This window comes from Vicugna pacos, chromosome 12 (assembly GCF_048564905.1).
Source record: "Vicugna pacos chromosome 12, VicPac4, whole genome shotgun sequence".
NCBI lineage: Eukaryota > Metazoa > Chordata > Mammalia > Artiodactyla > Camelidae > Vicugna > Vicugna pacos.
Window position 1 is genome coordinate 14,133,836 of NC_132998.1, and position 16,047 is coordinate 14,149,882.

At 54.6% G+C, this 16,047-nt stretch overlaps 2 protein-coding genes across 8 annotated transcripts in view; one reads left to right on the plus strand and one right to left on the minus strand.

Moving 5' to 3' along the window:
• HDAC7 (histone deacetylase 7) overlaps positions 1 to 1,999 on the plus strand; it is a 34,979-nt gene extending 32,980 nt beyond the window's left edge. For all 7 annotated transcript variants that reach the window (XM_072972925.1, XM_072972923.1, XM_072972928.1 and 4 more), the window contains 2 exons: positions 485 to 623; positions 795 to 1,999. In XM_072972925.1, the coding sequence (XP_072829026.1) occupies positions 485 to 623; positions 795 to 840 (185 nt within the window). In that variant the 3' untranslated portion in view covers positions 841 to 1,999. The remainder of the gene's footprint in view (positions 1 to 484; positions 624 to 794) is intronic.
• Positions 2,000 to 2,883: 884 nt separating this feature from the next.
• On the minus strand, positions 2,884 to 10,480 carry SLC48A1 (solute carrier family 48 member 1). The gene is made up of 3 exons (XM_072972930.1): positions 10,206 to 10,480; positions 4,694 to 4,861; positions 2,884 to 4,104 (listed from the first exon to the last, which is right to left on the minus strand). Exons 1-3 carry the CDS (start codon positions 10,339 to 10,341, stop codon positions 3,968 to 3,970), a joined length of 441 nt encoding a protein of 146 aa, XP_072829031.1. The 5' UTR covers positions 10,342 to 10,480; the 3' UTR covers positions 2,884 to 3,967.
• Between the last annotated feature and the right edge of the window lie 5,567 nt (positions 10,481 to 16,047).

The following is a 16,047-nucleotide window of genomic DNA, read 5'->3' on the forward strand; positions in this document are numbered from 1 at the left end:
GGCACTGTGTCCTTCCCACGGCCCACACCCTGTCCTGTGTACTGGGCTGAGCCTTGCTGGGGGCTGGGGGTGAGTGGGACCCTGGGCTCCAGGAGGCCAGGACCTGGGGCTCTATGAGGTCACTGTGACACAACCCCATCTAGGGGCAAGGGACCCTACTGGTGCCCTCAGGATCCCCACATGCATGGGAATGGGTCAGTGGTGGCCTTTCAGCCAAGGGGTGGGTGAATGCTTTGGGACCCTGCAAGCACTCCTCACAGCCACGTTGGATCTGCTCTACTCACACTATCAGGGTTGCGGGGATGAAGTCGGGGAAGGTGCCATGTTGAGGGTAGAGGCAGGTGAGAGCTGGCACTGAGGACATGCCTGCTACTCTCAGGCCCTTGGCCTGAGACATGCTGCCTCATTGTCAGTCTACGAGGCGTGGCGTGGCAGGTATAGGGCTGGTGTCCCCCACCCCTTTCTGACTCAGCTTCTTGTCCAGGTGAATACTGGAGTTGCATGCAGCGCCTGGCCTCCTGTCCGGACTCCTGGGTGCCCAGGGTGCCAGGGGCCGACACAGAGGAAGTGGAGGCGGTGACCGCACTGGCATCCCTCTCCGTGGGCATCCTGGCGGAAGAGCGGTAATGCCAGACCCCTGGCTGACAGCCCCTCCCCGCCCAGACCCTCCCAACCCGAGGACCCCAGATCCTGGCACAGCCACTTCAGCCTCCTCGGGCTTCCTGGGAAGCTGGGCTAAGGCCCTTCCCGCAGCCCCTGGCCCTCCAGCATCCCCACCCCTGTCCCTCCCCCAGGACCTCAGAGCAGCTGGTGGAGGAGGAAGAACCTATGACTCTCTAAGGCTTCAGAGCAGATCTGCTGCCCGCCCCGCCCACCCTGCCCTTCGGACCTGGTTCTCTTCAAACCTCTGGCAACAGCACCTGTTCCCGGGGTCTTCAGAGATCCTTTGGGCAGGTAGTCGGGGCCAAAGAACAGCCCCTGAACAGTCACCCCAAGGAGCCTGAGAAGGCCCCTGGGTCTAGGATAGGGACCAAAGAGGACCCTGGGAGGATGCAGGCTGGGTAGCCAGCCAGGCCCCAGTAGGGCTCTACCGGAAGCAGAGTCTGTCCCCTGGGGTCCAGGCCCCGGGCTGGGCCCCCGTTCCTCAGGACTGCACAGACGAGGACTGGCTCAGCCGGGCCCACCCATAACCACTATTCTTGGCTCTGTAGACCCCAGACTTTGCACACAGCCCCAGGCTCCACACAGAAATGTGAACTTGGCCTCAGCCAGAGTGGCCCTTCCGAGGCTCTGGGGGCTGGAATTGGGGGAGTAAGGGAGGGTAGGAGGAGCCCAGGGGCCCCATATCTCTGAGTGCAGGGGGAGGTCCCCTCTCACCTGCTTCCTCAGATGCCTCTGGAAGCCTCCTCCCCAGCACTGGGCAGTGAGACAAAGCTCCCTCTGAGAGCGGTCATTGGCAGGCCTCCCATCTGGTCCCCTGCCCCCTGCCAGAGGCCACCCTGCGTTGACCATCTCAGTGCCCTGGTGGAGCAGACAGGTGCTCTTGGAGTTCTGTGCTTCCCGATCCAATGGTGCCAAACCCTTCATCTCCCCTCAGAAGCACAGCATGACCCCCAGGGACCCCTCAGTCACTGCCCCCTCCATGAGCCTTCTCTGTTTCTGGGGTCTCCCCCACCCCAGCTGACTCCTGCCCTACATAGGACTAGCCTGACTGAGGGAGAAAGGGGCAGGAGAGTGGATGTAATACATGGGGGAGGGAGGCTGCCCCGGCAAAGTCTTAAAGGCTTCTGGGGTCCAGGCCTGGGGCCAAGAAGGAAAGTATTGGTGTGTGTGTGTGTGTGTGTGTGTGCGTGCGAGTGTGAGGGAGTGTGTGTGCACATGTGCACGTCTTCCCCAGGACCACCATACCCTTTGTAGGTATGCATGTTTTTGTAAAAAAGGAAAAAGAAAAAAAAAAGGAAAAAAAAATCTGAAGAATAAATGTTTTATTTGCTTTAAAGGTGCATGTGAAAGGGCCTCCCGGGGCTGAGGGGTGGGCAGCGGGCACACAGCCACACAGCCACACAGCACCGCCTGTGCCTGATTCAGTGTGGAGGAGCAGGGACCAGGATGAGCGGGGAGGCAGCACCCCTCCAGCTCCTTGGCCTTCTGTGACAGCTGCCCACAGGAAGAATCCATTCTGAACACACCCTAGCTGCCCTCACCTGCCCAGCTCCAGGTAATAAAGAGGCGGCCGCTCTGGGCTGAGTCTGTAGGCAGAAGGCAGGTGAGGGGGTGGGGGGTGGAGTCACCTGCAGACCCGGCTCACCAAGGCTTCCCTAGAGTTGTGAATCAGACCCATCTGGGTTCAGGTCAGTCACCTCCTGGGGCCTCTGTGTATCAGTTAAAGGTTCCAGAAATAGACACTGGTTCCTTCCTGCTCTAGTGCACCATGACTTCTTAAGCATCTACTGAGCCTAGAAGAGAGACTGGGTGGGGCAGCGGGCCTGGGCACGCTCATCCAGTCTAAGCAGAGAGGATGGTGCCCGGCTGCCAGCACCTGTCTTTATGGTACTGAGGTGGCCAGGCTCCTTCAGCCAGCAGGAGCGGAGCCTCAATACCTCCCACCTGCCCCAAGCCCTCACAGCCTGGAGAATATGGGGGCAAGATGGTTCACAGCCTGCCCATCTGTCCTGGCCCCTTGGGCGACAGGCGCTCCATCCCACAGCCATTGCCGAGGCTGTGCCTGAGGGTGTCCTCGCCCTGCTAGGGGTGTGCTGAGGGAGCTGGAGGAGGAGAGCTGAGCTGTGGGTTCTCCCATGCCAAGCGGAACCAGAGACCCACCATCACCACCTTTCCTGCCCACTGCTCCCATGGTCCGCCCCACAAGAAACCACCAGAGGCTGGCCGATACAAATGGCTGCTGTATTTCTGCTAAAGTGACAGTGACACAGATAAGGCAAAGAGCTGAGGGGCAGGACACATCAGGTGGGAAAGGGGTAGACCGTGCAAAATGGCAACCTAAGAGGAAAAGACGTACGTAGCCCCTTCCCTCCCGAGTTAGGTAAGCCCTTGGGCCAGTGTATAGGCAGTAAAGTGAATTCCGTCCTTCGGAAGGGAGATTTTTCAAGATGAAGGCTCTAGGTGGTGGGCAGGGGCAGGGGAGGCGTCTCACGGGCGGGGGTGATCTGGGCACGGCAAGGGGCGGGCGGGAGAAGTCAGTAGAAACGTAGGGCTGGAGGCGCCGGGCGCAGGTTCGCCCACCCCATGCTGCCCCCTTCCCCAAAGCCCTTCCAGGGGCAGAAGCACTTGCCCTAAGATCCTTAATCTGGCTTGTTTGGGGCCTCCTACTCTGGGGCATGTGAAGGGGAGGATAGTTCTAGCACACTCGGAACCAGCTCTGCGTGGAACAGGGTAGGAAGAGGGACCTCTCCCTGCAAGTCCCCGGGCCTTAGGAAACAAGAGCCAAATGTCACCATCCCTGGGACCAAGGAGTTCAGCTGCCTGACCCTCGAGGGAAAACAGGAGGTGGGTGCTGGGATGGGGGTTGAGAAGTCTCTACCAGAGATCCCTTCCTTGACCTGACCTCCCCAGGTTCTCAGCCGGGTGAGGAGAATGCATGGGGCAGCGCGGACCAAACCACATGTCCCCTGCCCCCAAGCCCAGGTCAGAGCCTCACTGCCCTACCCTTTGTTGCTCTGGCCCTGCTTACAAAGACTGCCCACTGAGTGCTAAGAAAATAGATCCATTTGAAAAGGTCTAAAGCTGCCCTCCAGCCAGGCTGATGAGCAAATGGCAGGACCCCTTTCCACAGCACCCAGGGCTCCGAGAATAGGGACAGGACAGCTCCCAGGGAGACCGCCAGCTTCCTGCTGTGTTTTCTGCCATAGTTCTGGGGTTCCGAGGTGGGGGACAGGCCCACCCGATGTCTCAGAGACTGAGTCCAGGTCCTGGGGACCGCCAGGGCGCAAAGACCTCATCCCTTGGGTCAGAAATCGCTGAGGATGCTGATGTCGGCAAAGTCAGCCCGGTAGCGGTGGGAGTAGAGGCTGAGCAGGAAGGCCCACTTGAAGGAAATGAAGCTCCAGACAGAGGAGAGGTAGTAGCTGTTGGGGTCTGTGAGGCCTGCAGGGGAGAGGAATCCAACTGTGACTCCAGAAGACCTTGCCCTTGACCCTAGCCACCATGCCACAAGCCCAGGACCACCCTTCCCTACAACCTCCAACAGAGGCTGACCCAATCTAAAGGGGAGATTTAGTGTGATAGAGGTTTAAGTGCATTCAGAGTTTGCAGGCAGGAGGCAGTGGATGAGGGAAAGTCCGAATAATCACAGGTCTGTATCATCTACTCTGCTTTTGTGACATTTACTCTGGGCTACTTCTAATCGGCTTCAGCATTAGAAGGGCCTTTGGCTACTTGCTGGTTGCAGCCACCAGGGGGCGCGCCCACCACAGAGCTGGGCCAAAGGCCCTAGCGTTAACCACACACTCCTGGGAGCTGACTGCAGTGCGTTATTTCACAGACCCTTTCCAACCTAAGGACGTGTAAGCCCGTTCTCCCCACTTTTACATGAGAAAACTCGGGCACAGGGAGGTTAAGTGATCTGTCCAATCCCTTGGACATAACCTTGGAACCCAGGACCAAAATTTGGGGTCTCCCCCTGAGCGCCCCACCCACCAGCCCTGCCCCGCCCTCCCCCGGCCCAGGCCCTTACTCTGGTGCCCGGTGATGGCCAGCACCAGGAAGGTGCAGAAGGTGGCGACGGAGACGGCCGAGAAGAGGACGCCCACGAAGAAGAAGCCTCGCAGCCCCTTGAGCCACGTCCGCCAGTAATCCTGCATGTACATCACGTGCGTCACCAGGACCCACAGCGCCAGCACACCTGCCGGGACAGACGGCTCAGGCAGCGCCCCTCCTCCTCCCTGAAGCTCCCCAGAGCAGACTGCTCGCGCACTAACACGAAGATCACGGTGGCCTTTTCAGTCTCCCTGCGGAGTGGACTTCTCCGCAGGCTACATGGGCTGGGTTATCACGAGGGCCTGAATGCAAAAGCAGCTAAGAGAATCTAGCTGCCTTCCGCTAAGCCAGACGTTAAAGGGATTTGCAAAACTAGAAAACTATGCAGTTCTCCTCCCTACATTTTTTTGTTTTGGGAAACCTGAGTACTTCTTACACACACAAAAAATGTTACTTATGTTAACAATGTTATTTTTAATATTACTTTAAAACTAAAAACGTTCTGTTTTAATTTTTAGTACAGAACATAAATATAACCCATGGAAACAAAATCTCCTTGGGGTTTCACTACTTTTCAAGACTGTAAAGGGGTCCTGCAGTCAGAAAGTTTGAGGACTACCATAGTCCAGCCTGCTTTCCTGGGACTCCCTGCTACCTGCCCTGGGGACCACACATGTGGGGAGCAGCCCTCCCACCCAATGCTCCCACTCCACCTGGCCTTCAGAGGCCACTGCCTCAACGTGGCAAGGCTGGTGGTTGAGCTCTTGGGTGGTGGGGTTCCTCCCAAACGCCATGTATTGGTTTTATGGGAAGAGGAGGTGCAGTGGTAAAATCACCAGGGCCACCAGTGCCCAGGGTTCTTCTTGCTCTTGGCCAGACTCCATGTCACTACTTGTTTGCTGAAAGGGCAGGCCAGATGCCCCTAGCTGGTCCTGGGCCTGCCCTCTGGGCCTGGCTGGGCACTCCCCCTGCGATGCCAGCTGCCACCCAGCCAATACAATGAGTGTCTTCTGTGCCAGGCTGTGCCTGCCGCCGCGGCCCAAAGAGTGGAGCAAATATCAGTTCCGCTGGCCAGGGTCCGGGGCAGGGCTGCAGGGTCCCAACCAGGGAGGAATGAGGAACGAGGTAGAGCCAGCTACAAGCTCGCCACCTGTGCGTAGGCTGCTGGATCCGGGGAGTCAGAGGGCCTTTCAAAAAGGGAGCCGCACACGTGCATGCAGAGTGGCCCACGTGCACAGGAAGGAGGGGCGCCTGGTTGGGGAGAGTGGTCAGCTCTGGCAAGGAGGGGAAGGAAGAGCCGCTGGCAGGGTGGTTGGGGTGGGAAAGTGCTTTGACTGAATCTATGATCGTTCATTTCTTAGGCTGAGTGGTAGGCATAAGGGAGTCTGTTATTGTCTATCCTTTTTTACATGCCTGAAATATTTCATCATTATTTTTTTAAGTTTGGGGGGAAAAAAGAAGGGGAGAGCATATTCACAGAGCTCTGCTCTGGTTACCAGCTCAGAGGCTGTCACAATTCAGGCGGCCTGGCCAGGGACAGAAAATCACGAGGCCACAAGCCAGGAAGCCTGGGGACGGGCACTGCTCTCGTGACTCTGAGAGCCTCGGGGTTTCCACATCGGAAAGCGGGGGGGCCCAAAGTCCCACCAGCCTAGAAAGTTGGGGATCCCAGGGTTCCCCCCAGTGAAGACTCAGCCCCCGCCAAAGCCTGCAGCTTCCCCTCCGGGCTGTCTGACTCACGCTCTCCTTGCTCTGCCCCTGCCCACCCCCAACCTTCCTCGGGGGTTGTGGGCCTGGAATGTGAGTCCCTCCAGCCCGGAGATCAGGCTGAGCCGGGACAGCATGTCTCCATCCTTGCCCCTGCAGGAAGCAGGAGCAGGCCAGAGGTGAACAGAATGACCATCCCACGGCTTCAGCTTACGTCTTCCGGGATCTGGATGGATGGTGTGCCAGCCACCCTTCCCAGAAGTCTTTCCCAGGCCTCTCACGTGCATCCTAAGTGTTCACCAGGGGAGCTGTTTGTTTTCTTAAAGGGCCCCAGGAAGGAAGCTGATGGTCACCGGGCCCATCAAGGAACAGTCAGGTGGGCCCCTTGTGACCGCTCCACCTGCCGTGCCTTCTCACTGTACCACAGAGTGGCTGAAATAGATGGCTCTCAGATCCTTTACCCCTCAAAGATTCTGGAAGCCAGCTTAGGAGACAAATAAGGTCAGAGCAATTCCCCCATGACTCAGCAATTTTGGGGTTAAGAAATGCTGAAATAGGGGCCTGTGGAGATGCCCTTTCTTAGTCCACTGGCCATGCTCCAAACACCCGCCCTCACATACACCCACGTACCAGAAAGGGCTAGCAGGAGGAAAAGGAGGGAGACCATTTTGGGTGTGCCAGCTGGGTGTCCCAGCTCTTTGTTAATAAGCAGGCACAATGTGGCCCACCTCTCACTTCCTCTGCACACAGGCCTCGCCTCCAGATAAACACAAGCCGCATCTGGAAGCATGCCCCTTCCCACCCACCCTGCCTCCCACCACTGTCCTTGCAAGAGGGAGCTCCCCTGACTCCACCCAGGTGCTCAGTGAAGGAGCAGGAGCCCTCACTGGTCCCCTCCCACACCTCAGCTCTGCTCCCTTCTCTACAACAGTCTGGACTCCAGGAAGCCTGGTCTGTACAATTTGAGGCCGAATGGACAGTTCCCCAGGCCTACCTGGCTCGCATCCATGCCACACCTCACCCCTCGCTCCACCCCACCTGCTTCAGGGAGCAAGGCCCGGCTCCACTCGAGGCTCATAGCTGACGGGCCCAGGGCAGGGGCGGCACACGGCTGAGCAGGGAACGTATCCCCAGCAGCTGGGTTGGAGGTGAGGAGCCAGGAGGAGCCCAGGGGAGCCCACAGGACAATGCAGATGAGCGGGACATTGGGCCCAGGCTGCACTCTGTTCTCACACCCCTGCCCTCCACCCCTGCTCTTCTCGCTCCGCTCCCTGCTCACCGGGAAGAACACAGAGCCCGTGAGACTCCTGAGGCAACTTTTCTATTCTTACTCTTTCCTTTGTCTACTAGACCTAAAGCCAGTCTGTGTTTCCCCAGGGTTCCTGCAACAAAACCATTTCTGCTGCCTTTCCTCCAAGCCCCTCCTTCCCAGACACCTGCCAGGATGGGAGAGAATGGGTCTCCACCCATAAATATTCTTCTCAGAGCTCCAGGGGGGACCCTGCCCTGGGACCAGCACCCCCAGCAGCTCCCTCCTGGCACATAGGGGAAGAAGCATGCTGGAGCTGACCTCTCGTGACTCGGCAGTTTCTGGAAAATGCCAAGTCAGAAGTAAGGGTGCTCACAAGTCAGTAAACTGCTAATGCCTCATCCCCACCAAAGAGGAAGAGGCTGACTGGTTGCAGGGACCCACTCGGGGTGGAGAGGGCACGTGGCCCTGGCCTGGCCACCCCTCTTCCCACCTGCCACACTGCTACCACCACCACGGTCACCACCATCAGGGTCACTGGGCAGCTCTGGCTTTGTCATCATTGTCAAAGGCTGTCAAGGTTGTCAGGGAGAGCCAGGACTGCTCCCTAGCCCCTCTCCCAGCAGGCAGCTCCACAGCCCGCCTGCCTCAGAGGCAGAGGGAAGTCTTTGGGGAGGAAGAAAGGGCAGGGTTCGGGTCAGAGGGAAACCTTGGGACTCCCTGGAGCACAAGCCAGAGGGCCTTTGCCACAGCCCTCCATCAGGCAGCTGGTAAGATGGATGATTCGGGGAGGACGCAATTGCAAAATTCAGGACCTGAATGGGGGTCTCAAACATCACCCCTGTCAGTGGTACCTCCCCCCCCCCATTTCTTACAGACAAGGAAGCTGAGGCCCAGGAGGCATCAATGTGCCCACTGTCACAGGGCTCCATGGGGCTCACCAGGCCAGCCTCCACACTACCCAGCTCTGATCCCGGGGACGGCCCTCCCTCCTCACCCACAGCCGGCCCCTTCATCTCCAGTCTCATCACTAGGCCTCACCTGAAGAGTCACCCGACGTTCCTGGGGAGGGCAAGCCCCAGGGCTGACAAGAAACAGGAAAATACAGCAAGGAGAAGAGAGCCATGAGGAAGAGCGGGGGCGGTGGGGTGCAGAGGGGAAAGGAGAAAGAGGTCTGCAGATAACTGAGCAGAGGTGGGCAGGCTCCGCCAGGGAGGACAGGAAGCCACAGGCAGTGGGGCCTCTAGGCAGGCATGAGAGCAGCCCAGCTGGGCACTCACCCACCCCTCCTTGGAGATCCCCAGTGCTGTGCTCTGCTTGGCACTGCTTGGGTTGCAGTTGCCTGTGCCCCTCTTATAAAGCAGAAACCCCGTCTCTCGTTCCTTCTCTACCCAGGGTACCCAGGGAAGGCACTCAGTAAGCTCCAGGCCAGTGAGCAGATCTAGTTATTTTTAGTCCATCTAGGGCGCTTTTGGCAGAAGAGTTTAGTAATGGAATAAGATCATCCGATGTGAAAGTATTAGCCTTACATGTATTCTTTCCCAAAGTGCTTCGCCCACACATATTATTTCATGTAGCAATGCAACCCTAGGTAAGCTGCTTATTTACACTAAGCCTCAGTTAAAGCCTTACCTGTAAAATGGGCACAGTGCCTGACACAGAGAAAGCATTAAAAAAAAATGTCAGCAAGTAGAAATAATATGTTTTGTCTTCACACCAATTCTGCAACACAGAGACGTTAAAAACACGCCCAAAGGTGCACAGCGAGCACAGAGCGCGGGCGAGCACCGGACCTCCACTGGCGCACTGATATTCTCAACTTTGGTACAGGCCTCCCCTGCCCTCCTGGAGGCACAGAAAGGGCGGTCGGCGGGGTTTAGCAGACCTTGGCCCAGGAGCCACAGCAGAAGGGTGGCAAAGAGACACCAAAGTGGTGGAAAGAAAACCGTCCAGTTCCCATTAGATCCCTAGCGTGGTTGTCTAGACCCCCGCTGAGGACTCTGCTGGGGGTGGTTTCCACACTGGAAGGAGGCAGATGGGCTTCCCCGGGGACCCCCAGCCCTCCTTTCCACTTACACCTTCTCTGCCCAGGGGAGGGGCGCTGGAGGGGCGGGAATCCCCCGGAATGTGTGTGTGTGTTTGTGGGGAGGTCTTCACACCTGGTCGCGCGAAGCGGGTGGCGAGAGCAGCGGGCGCGCAGGGAGGACGCTGTCACGGGGCACAGGGTGGAGGGTGGCCGAGCTTACCCGGGGGCGGCGGGGCCGGCGAGGCAGACTGGTGCCAACGGCAGACACAGGACGTTGGCGCCTCGGGCCTTGAGCGGGCGTGGAGTCCCCGAGGCCCCCGGAGGATTCCCCAGGAGCCCGGGACCGCCCGGGGCCTGCGCTGCCCACGGGCAGTTTGGGGTAAACACCCCACCTGCTCCCCGGGGAAGCGCCGCCCGCAAGGAACCTCCCTGAAGCCGCGCGCCCGCGCCCCGTGCCCGCGCCGCCGGAGCCGGGACCCAGTGCCCCCCACCGCGCCCCCGGGGTACCTGCAAGCCCCCCCATGGCCGCGGTCCCCGGCTGTCGGTAGACCACCGTCCAGACGAGGAAGATGGAGAAGCCGGCCACGGAGCTGAGGCCTGAATAGGCGGCGCGGAGGCCGAGCTGCAGGCGGGACGGGGCCATGGGGCTGCAGACGCCGGGCGAGGCCGACAATCACAGGTGCAGGGCCCGGAGCCGGGAGCCGGGAGCCGCGAGCCGGGAGCCGCGAGCCGGGAGCCGCGCCGGAGCCGCCGGCAGCCCCGCGCTCCGCCCCCGGCCCGCCCCCCGCGCCGCCCGCACAGCGCCCTCTCCGGCCGGAGGCCGCCCGCGCCTGGAACCACAGACTCCAGCGCGTCCTGGGCTTGGGGGAGTGAGTCCTTGGGCCTCTGATCACCTGGGGATGCCGCCTAAAATTTAGGCAGGTTCCGGACCTCGTCCTCTGCGCTACCGTAGCAGGATATTTCGACCTCGGAGGGACCCGGAAATACGCATTTCTACAAGCCAGCTGCGGTGATTACTTTTAAAATTCAACTTCCAAATAGGAGGCACGTTCTCGTTTAAAATTTAAGATTTAAATGTCTCTTAACTTTCTCGTTAAAAAATCAATTTATAAAAATTAAGAAATACGGAGGGGAGGGTATAGTTCAGTGGTAGAGCGCATGCTTAGCATGCACGAGGTCCTGGGTTCAGTCCCCAGTACCTTCATTAATAAAAAACCAACCAACCAACCAAACAAACAAACAAATAAATAAATACAAACCTAATTACCTTCCCTCCCCCTCAAACCCTCCCACCCCAAAATTAAGAAATATATATATATGTATGTATATGCATGACTGGAACATTGTGCTGTACATCAGAAATTGACACATAGTAACTGACTGTACCTCAATTTAAAAATAATAATAAAAAATAAATTTTAAAAAATGAAATATGAAAGTAGCTGGTGAGTATGAGTCCTTCCGCCAGGATCCACCAGGTTCCCCCTCTGAGGCGTTAAGCGATTCTCATGAGTCTTCTCACAGGAATTTGAGAACCCCTGCCCCATCATCGCCTAACCTCAAACACCTCACCTTCACGGACAGCTCCCCTCTCCTTTCACCTCCACAAGCCTTATCCTCCCACCCTAAAGCTACCAAACATCACTCCCATCAGAATGAGACAATTCTGATAGCGTAGACTAGAGAGTAGAAACTGGACAGAGTAGAGACTGTGATATTGATACTCGACTGATAGCCCCAAATCTACAGCAGGTGTCCATTGCGCTCCCACCGTGGGCCGGGAATCTTGCTGGCAACCTGCCGGGAAAATCCAAACATAACATAATGAGCCCTTAAACACTCATCGTCTAGTTGGGGAGGCCCAGCACACACTGGCACAAAGTAAGTAGCCAATATGCTTGTTTGTTTTGTTTTTTTGCTGCTGTAACAAGCTACCACAGATCTAGTGGCTTAAAACAACACACATTTATTACCTTATGGTTCTGTAGGTCAGGTGTCCAAAAATGGAACTCAGTGGGCTAAAATCAGGAGGCTGGCAGGATGGCCTTCCTTTTGGAGGCTCGAGGGGGAAATCTGTTTCCTTGCCTTTTCCAGCTTCTAGATCAACCCACATCCCTTGACTCCCGAGTGTCTTCCTTCTTCTTCAAAGCCAACAATCACATCACTCAGACCTCTGCCTCTGTTATGACATCTCCTTCTCTCTCACTAACTCTGCTGTGTTAACCTTCTTTTTGCTTAAAAGGACCCTTGTGATTAAGAACCTGGATAGTTTGAAATAATTTCCCCATCGCAAGGTCTTTAACTTAATCACATCGGCAAAATTCCTTTTTGCCATGTAAAGTAACATAGTCACAATTCTGGGCATCAAGACACTGACGTCTTGGGGGCCGTTATTCTGCTACTACATCCCTCCACAGTGTAAACTCCATGAACAGAGACTGCCTCTTTCATTCACACCAACACATAGAAAAGTTCCTGGCACATAATATTCCTCAATAAACATTTGTCAAATAGTTTGTGAGTGAATGAAGGTAAGGATTAAATAACAATGAAGGGGATCACACACAAGAAATCTAGGGGGCATAGTTGATTGCCGAGTGAGTGATTCAGACCACATTTGCTTCACTTCAGAATAGTCTGGGGAGCTTCTTTTAAACAAAGACCTCCCCCCCCAGACTCCACCCCTGGCTTATTAAATTTAAATCTTGGGAGTATATTTTTTTTAATGAGAAGTGATTTTAATGTAGTGAGCTCAGCATCCAGCCCTCCTTTGGAGCTGCTGATGGAGAGACTTAGTGCTGGCCATTCAGGGGAGGGAGCGAGCCCTTTGGTCCAGAGTGTACTGCCATGGATGGCTTCAGAGCTGGCTGGTTTGGATGATACTCCAGGCAGTGGGAACAGCATGTGTGACAGCCCAGAAGGAAGAAACAACACGGCAGGTTTGGGAAACTGTAAGTAGTTTGTGGTCTGTCGGTAGAGTGATGGGTTTTGAGGTTTGTAATACTCTCAACATAACGGGCCTCACACGCTCTATTAGGAAGCCTTATCCCCTCTCTGTGGAGCCAGGGGAGGGAAGTAGCAGTTCTGCGTCTTAGAAACATGGCCAGGGTATTAGGGTGAGGGTGAACTTCCTAAGAAAAGATTAGAAAGCAGAGGAGTCATTTGGACAAACCCGTCACCCAGCCTGTAGAATTGGGCAGCAGTGATGTCTACTTCAAAGTGTTGCAAGGAGGAGTCAGTGCTTAGAAGAGTGGCTTGTACATAGTAGGCGCTTACTAAATGTTGGCAAGGATGGTTAGTAGCGACAGAACAGCTGCCACGGCAAGAGATGATGAGGGGTGTCTGGAAGGTGGCTGAGGCAGTGAGAATGGGAGAAGGGGGAACTGAGTCAAGAGTTATTTAAGCCATTTGAATCTTAACTCCAGGTAGCAATTAATTAGCTGGGCTGACAGAAAGGACGAGAGCAAGAATATCATGAGCGGACCTGTCAAGAGCACTGGAGAGGAGTGAACAAACTTGTTACACTGAAGAATGAGGTTGTGCAAGAAAATAACGAGAGAGGATTATGTAACATAATCCTGGGCCCAGGCTCTACATGAAGGTTAAGAGCCGGCTGACACTTCTTCTGAGTCATGGAAGCAACATAGAACTGTTGGAGGGTTTTACACTCCGATGGGGTTACCACGTACTGTGTGACCCGGGCAGGTTTCCCCTAGCTCAGTAGAACTTTCTGCCAAGAGGAAAATATTCTGTATCTGCTCTCTCCAGAATGGCAGCTACCAGTCACACGTGGCTATTGCATATTTGATATGCGCCTAGTATGACTGAAGAACTGAATTTTTAATTGATTTTAATTTAAATAGACACACGTGGCTAATGGCTACCATATTAGACAAGGCAGGAACCGCTCAGAACCCCTGTGGCTCCACATACATAGCCCAAATGATGATAGAGCGTCTGCTTGTTGAGATATATTGAGATACTGCAGTTAGAGCACTCAGTACAGTAATTCAACAAATTATTATTGCTGCTGTGGAAGTTACTGTTATTGTTATTGTTGAACAGTAGTAGCATGACATAAACTGTGTCTTAGGAGGATTATTTAGACTTCGGCCTTCAGATTAAATTTGATGGAAAAAGAAAATTGCAGAAGAGAAAGCATTCACAGGGGTATTTCAGTGGGGAAGTGGGGGATAATTAAGATCTTATCTGGAGAAAGGCCATGAGATGGGGAAAGAATGGAAGAGTTATGAAGCTGCAAAGCACACGAGTGTGGGCCACACATGCTCGTCTTCCCCCATCAGCTTCCGTTGCAAGGTACTTTCAGAGGGAGCACTTGCATCCCAACCCAAGACAGACACTACTTCGCCCCCATCCCTAAGTCAGACAGCCGCCCTGCCTGCCTGTGGCAGAGACCACCAGTGCTCACCATTAGCATCTCTTCTTCTGGCATATGACCTACTAAATTGGAACTTTGAACACTTCCCAGCTTCCTTGAAGTTAAACTGACACCATGAGATCGAGTTCTGAGCAATGGAATCAAAGCAGAAGCAACGTGTGCCAGTTCCTGACTGGACCCATAAAAATCTCCTTTGCATCCTCCATTCCCCGTTCCCATTGTGTGATGACTGTAGAGGCCGCAGGTTGAAGATGGCTGTACCACATGATAGAAAGAGCCTGGGACCCTTGAATGAATGAATGAACAGACCCTCATAGGACTGTCATATGAATGAAAAATACGAGGGGAGGGTATAGCTCAGTGGTAGAGCAGATGCCTAGCATGCATGAGGTCATGGGTTCGATCTCTAGTACATCAGTTAAATTAAAAATAACAATAATAAATAAATAAATTTAATCACCCCCCCCAAAAAAACCCTTCAAAAACAAACAAAAAAATGAAGACTACCTTTTATGCTAAGCCACTGAGATTTCAGGGTTGTTGCAGCTAACTCATTACCCTAAAACACCATCCCTCATTCCATTTCAGGTCATGTAAACATGCCTTACATGGATAAACTGAACTACCAACCTCTCTCAAGTCACTTTTAAATTGGGCCCCATCAATATCAAGACAGACTCCTAACTCCCACCCATGGACATCTTGCCTCCTAAGACATTTCTTTCTCACTCCTGCAAAGTGGACACATTCCAGACTTACATCTCCTCCCACAATGTTACATCAAGGATACATACGCCTTCTGAGCTGTATGCCAATTGAGTGAATTTATTAGATGTGTCAGGGCTTCCTCCTCTCTGCTTCTTAATCCCCCCACAGATGTCCTTTGGGGTATATCCTTGCTGACTCCGGCTCCAGCCCCAAACCTAGGCACCATTTCTGATTCCTCCCCTCCCTTCACCCTCTACCTGCAATTCACCAGCGAGCACAGTTGGGTCTGCCCTGTCCTTTGTCTCCATCCCCTGCCACCACCCGCGTCCATCCAGCCACCATCATCACCACCCGCCCACTTGCAACAGCTTCCTAACTGGTCTTCCTCTTCTCAGTCCTTCCCCTCCAATCCATTCTCCAGCCAGCGGCTGGAATGATCTCTTAAAAATAACAACCAGAATACAGTACTCTCTTGCTTAAATCCCTCCAGTAGCTTCCACAGCAATTCGTGTAAATAAATCAGAGCCTTGCCAAATCCAACTAGTCTCACCTCTGCCCATTTCCCTCCAGGCACTCTGGCCTTCTTTCTGTCCCTCGAAAGTGCCAAGCTTGTTCTTGCCTTGGTGTCTTAGTAACTTGGTGCCTGGAAAGCTCTTCTCTGAGTGCTCACAAGATTGCTGCCTCATCCTTTCAGTCTCAGCTCAAATGTTACCTCTTCAGAGAGACAATCCTATCCTCCCTATCTAAAGCACAATCCCCCACTCTGGCTTCTGCCTTTCATAGCACTTATCACTATGTGCAATTGTCTTACGTACCGTTTATCCTTTCCACCCCCTCCATTGCCATCCCATCGGGAGTATAACCTCCACGAGGGCAGGGGCTTTATCTGTATGGGACCAACTCCTCTCGGTTTGCCTGGGACTGTCCTGGTTTTACACTACAGGTCCAACGTTCCAGAAAAACCCTTAGCCTAAGAAAACTCTGATGTTTGGTCACCTTATTGCCTACCTTGATCACTTCTGTATTCTCAGTACCTAGTCTCATGCCAGGGGCATAGGTAGGAACTCAATAGGTATCTGTGTAGTAAATAAAGAAATGGCTGGCTGTTCTAAAGAATTCTTCAATCCTGACTCTAGGGGGCAGCCTTCTCCAACCTTGTGCCTTGAGACCCAGCTCTGCCAGATTGGACTAAAAATCTTGTGTGCACGAATTCAGGTGGTGAGTTCCGCGAGATTTCCACTA